Source organism: Ipomoea nil, unplaced genomic scaffold (genome assembly GCF_001879475.1).
Source record: "Ipomoea nil cultivar Tokyo-kokei standard unplaced genomic scaffold, Asagao_1.1 scaffold2792, whole genome shotgun sequence".
NCBI lineage: Eukaryota > Viridiplantae > Streptophyta > Magnoliopsida > Solanales > Convolvulaceae > Ipomoea > Ipomoea nil.
The window spans coordinates 818,915-824,014 of NW_017619220.1; the positions used below are offsets into that span (position 1 = coordinate 818,915).

At 30.0% G+C, this 5,100-nt stretch overlaps 1 protein-coding gene across 1 annotated transcript; it reads left to right on the top strand.

Annotated features, from left to right (window-relative positions):
• The first annotated feature begins 2,611 nt into the window (after positions 1 to 2,611).
• On the top strand, positions 2,612 to 2,995 carry LOC109157763 (non-specific lipid-transfer protein 1-like). Its single transcript, XM_019305603.1, has one exon. The coding sequence runs from the start codon at positions 2,612 to 2,614 to the stop codon at positions 2,993 to 2,995; it is 384 nt and encodes a 127-aa protein (XP_019161148.1).
• The last annotated feature ends 2,105 nt before the right edge of the window (positions 2,996 to 5,100 follow it).

Sequence of the window (5,100 nt, forward strand, 5' to 3'; positions counted from 1 at the left end):
GACTGATGAATAGTGGGGAAGTGATACCATGAACCACGTTAGTATGCAGAGATTTGTGGATTCATTTAGTGCGTGTGGGCTCCAAGATCCAGGGGTCACGGGTTCTAATTTACCTAGTGCCGCTATGTGGGTAACAGGGTCACACAGTTACGGCGCCTGGACAGGGTTCTTTGGAATATTAATGCTCAGCTGGTGTTCCCGGAGGCAAAAGTTATGACCCTCCCGAGGCTTCAGATCACAAACCTTTGTTATTTAGAGAAGTGGCAGGTGTCCCTCCTGACCGTGACCTCCGCCCCTTTCGGTTCGAAGCAGCTTGGTTATCTAGAGAAGACTACGCCTCGATTTGGAAGAATGCTAGTAGGGCTGAAGGTCGTAATATGGTGGATATTATTTCTGACATAACGAACCAGAGTAAACGCTAGAACAAAGAGATGTTTGGTAATATCTTTAAAAGGAAAAAAACCATTGAATATAGAATTCGGGGAATCCAACAACATCCCAACTACATGGTTTCTAGAAGGCTGCAAGCTAAGTCTTGGAGAAAAAGTTGTCTACAGATCTTAACCGGGTCCTGGACCAAGAGGAGGCCCTCTGGATTCAAAAGTCTAAGATGAGCTGGATTAGAGATGGTGATAGAAACACCGGATTCAAAATTACATGAATTACATGAATCTATTTATTTATAAATTAATATGAATACAATAAATGTTTTCACATTTGGAGGGAAAAATTTTGGGAATTACATGAATCTATTTATAAATTAATATGAATACAATAAATGTTTTCACATTTGGAAGAAATTTTTTTGGGTTGATTTAATTTAAATAATTTAATTAAGAATGATTGAATTTAATTTAGGATGATTATTTATAATACTAAATATATAGGCTGATTTAATTTAAATGATTTAATTAAGAATGATTTAATTTAATTATGAATGATCTAATTTAATTAAGAATGATTATTTGTAATAATAAATATATAGGCTGATTTAATTAAGGATGATCATTTGTAATACAAAATATATATAGGGTGATTTAATTTAAATAATTTAATTTAATTAAAATACTATACTATAATAACAAATTATTATTACAATAATAATTACTATAATAATAATAATAATGATAATAACAATAATAGCAACTAATATTATATTCTTCTTCTACTCAACATGTTAAATTACACGAATTACATGAATTTATTTATAAATTGGCTAATTTGCTATTATATATAGTATTATATTATTATTATTATTATTATTATTATTATTATTATTATTATTATTATTATTATTATTATTATTATTATTATTATTATTATTATTATAGTAAATTATAGTAAATAGTAATTATAGTTATAATAATTCGTTAAGACTAATAGGATGCATGATTCCGCGTTTCAGTATATTTTGAAAAATTCGTTCTCTATGTGAATTATTACTACTATAATAATAATAATTACTAATATATATATATATATATAACAATAATAGTAACTAATATTATATTCTTCTTCTACTCAACATGTTAAATTACATGAATTTATTTATAAATCGGCTAATTCGCTATTATAGTATAGCATTTTATTATTATTATTATTATTATTATTATTATTATTATTATTATTATTATTATTATTATTACTATTATTATTATTATTATTACTATTATTATTATTATTATTATTATTATTATTCTAGTAAATTATAGTAAATACTTATTATAGTAATAATAATTCGTTAAGACTAATAGGATGCATGATTCTGCGTTTCTGATATATATATATATATATATATATATATATATATATATAAATTAAAACCTCTGAAGTTCTTATAGTTCGCAACATGAATTACTCTCTAATTAATTTAAAATGAATTGAACCTAACTCTAAAATTTTATAAACAACTTTAACTTTCTCTACACGTATTATTCTATTTAATTTGAATTGAAATTTTAATTAAATACATTTTTTTTTAGTACTATTGACTAGTATACTGGGGATCTAACCAATGCCTCTTATTTGAGAAAGCTATTTCGTGTCACTAGATCACAAGATTATTGACACAAAATTAATAATTTAAAATTATTATAAATGATTTAAGAAAAATCCGTATTTAAGCTAAATATAGCAATTCACTACTGGAAATTATTGAATTTCCGACCACCTGAAAGTAATCTTAAATCAAATTGAAAGCAAAAAGTGGTCGGAAATAGCAACAAGGGTTTTTCCGAATACCAAAAGTGGTCGGAACAAGACTTTCAACTTGATTTAAGATCACTTTCAGGTGGTCGGAAATTTCAGAATTTCCAGTAGTGATTTTAGATAAATAACCATATTTAATTTAGCCATATTTAGTAAATATGGTTATTCATCTAAAATTGCCATATTTAGCTTTAAAATATACTGATTTACTTTTTTTTTTTTTTTTTAAAATACTTATTTTACTTAAAGCACACATAATAATTAGAAAATGTCCCCACCAAAAAAAATAATTAGAAAATGCATGCTAAACGGTAGCTATATATAACTCCCAATCCCTCCCGGCCCAATCATTTCCACACTAATCACATTCTTATATATATCAATCCAACAAACTAGCTACACAATGGCAATCATTGGAAACCGAAAGCAGCTGATGTCATTGCTCCTCCTATGCGTCATCACCTCCGGCGTTGTTATCCCGCCGCCTTGGGTGGAGGCGCAGGTAACGTGCCCTGGCCTCATCAACACACTTTTACCATGCGCCAACTACATATTGAATGGTGGGACGATACCGGCGACATGTTGTCAAGCCTTGAAAACAGTGGAGGACGGTTTAAAAACAAAGCAAGACAGACAGGACGCGTGCCAGTGCATGAAAGAGTTGATTGATAAAACCACGCCGGAGCAGTTGAAACGAGCTCAAGAACTCCCAGCTTATTGTCATCTCCCCCTTCCATTTCCGATTAGCCGTAGCGTCGACTGTTCATCTATTCCAAAGAGAATATAATTGCGGAGTAATTAAAAGAAAAGGGTTTATTTGAAATTATGTATTAATTAACATCTTCCAGCAAATTAAAGATGTTGATTTTATTATTGGATGATGGATGATAAATTAAGCACAAAAAGCCAATTAATTAGAACTAAATCGAGTAACACCACTATAATCGAGAACTATATTGGGTATTAACTCGAAAATATTCATAACAAAACATGAAACATAATTGTTTTGATAAAATAATTCGAACAGATAAAAGAAGGATAATTGTTGAATATGGGTAAAAAAAAAAAAGTATAAAGAGATTTGAACCTTTAATCCTCCTTAAGTTAGTTACTCTATAGATGATTTACTAACTTGCCTAACTCAATCATCTTTTATTTATCTATATTGTTTTAATTATACTATATATATATATATATATATATATATATATATATATATATATATATAAAATTAAAACCTCAGAATTTCTTATAGCTTAGTAACATGCATTAGTCCCTAATTAATTTAAAATAAACTAAATCTAAAATTTTATATGAACAACTTTCTCTACACGTATTACTATTTTTAATTTGAATTACAATTTTAAACTTGAAATCATAGTAATTTTATAATTTTATATGTAAACTTTAAATCATAGTAACAAGAAAGAAATATTACCCAAATTTCAAAAGAGAAAACATGTAATTAAAAAACAGAAAAGGAAAACTTTGTTACGAGTTCGCGTCCATTTCTTTAAATTGAAACCAACAAGATTGGAAAGTAAATAATAATATCCACAAAAGGGAAATTTGCCATCCATTAAGTGTTGTGGATGTTAGGAGTTTGTTACCAGCCTTAATCCAACTATGTGGATGTTAGGAGTTTGTTACCAGCCTTAATCCAACTATTAAAGATATGATATTAAATGTATATTTGAAATACTCATTCTTCCAAAAGACTGAACCCCAAGGGCCCTCCACACCCCGGCCCAACAGAGCAGTGGGAAGTAAATCATGGTGACTCAACTTAACATTAATCACAAAGGCTAGACCGGTGCTCACTGCGCACAAGGAACCCCCACCCCGGCCCGACAGAGGACAGAGGTGTGGGAGGTTGGGTGACTCAACTGAACATTAATCACAAAGGCTAGACCGGTGCTCACTGCGCACAAGGAACCCCCACCCCGGCCCGACAGAGGTGTGGGAGGTTGTAAATCATGGTGACTCAACTGAACATTAATCACAAAGGTAGACCGATGCTCACTGCGCACAGGGAACCCCCCTCACTTTGAGAGGTTGCTCCCACACTGCCGCTGATGAGACTCAATCCTTGGTCATTCTTACAAAGTTTCACCTCTATGACCAGTTGAGCTACCCATGCGGGCATATTTGAAATACTCATGATTGTTTACAATGTAGTATCTGTTCTATGTCCCCACCACTGGAGTTCGATCATGTGACCACAAATTTAAATTGATAACAGAGGTGCCATCACACTACAGTGTAGTCAACATATATTAAATAATATATATTTAAAGTATGTTTAGCAAAGCAAAGATTGTGAGGGCATTGATGAAACGGTACACCTAATTTATAGTATATATATATTTAACACAGTTGAGAAACTATACCTATTAATCTATTATCATTGTCTTTGCATATATAATCTTGAATTGATATATTTTGAATTAATTATTTAAATACAAATATTGGGTATTAAATCAGTCGAACAATGCACATGTAAAACTAGTAATAATAATAGGCAATTTATATCCTACATCACGGCGCGCGTTGCACTATGCACCCAGATGCAAAACGACGTCGTTTTAATTTTTTTTTTTTTTTTTTTTTTTTTTGAAATTTCCTGCCCCAGTGAATGACAGTAATTTTTTCTTTAAAAAAAACCCGTTGTTCAAAAATGTACATAATGTTATACTAGAATACACATAATTGTATACATGAATGTACATAATTATATAACAAAATATACATACTCTTTTTAAAAGATAATACACATAATCTAACATAATACATAATAAACATAAACTTTTAACATAATACACATCAACTCTTAACATAATACACACAAATTTTCTGATTCGGATGTACATAATTGTATAAAAAGAATATACA

What these genes read in the sequence shown, in the direction of transcription:
- LOC109157763 (XM_019305603.1), top strand. Translation starts at nt 2,612, where the DNA reads ATGGCAATCATTGGAAACCGAAAGCAGCTGATGTCATTGCTCCTCCTA.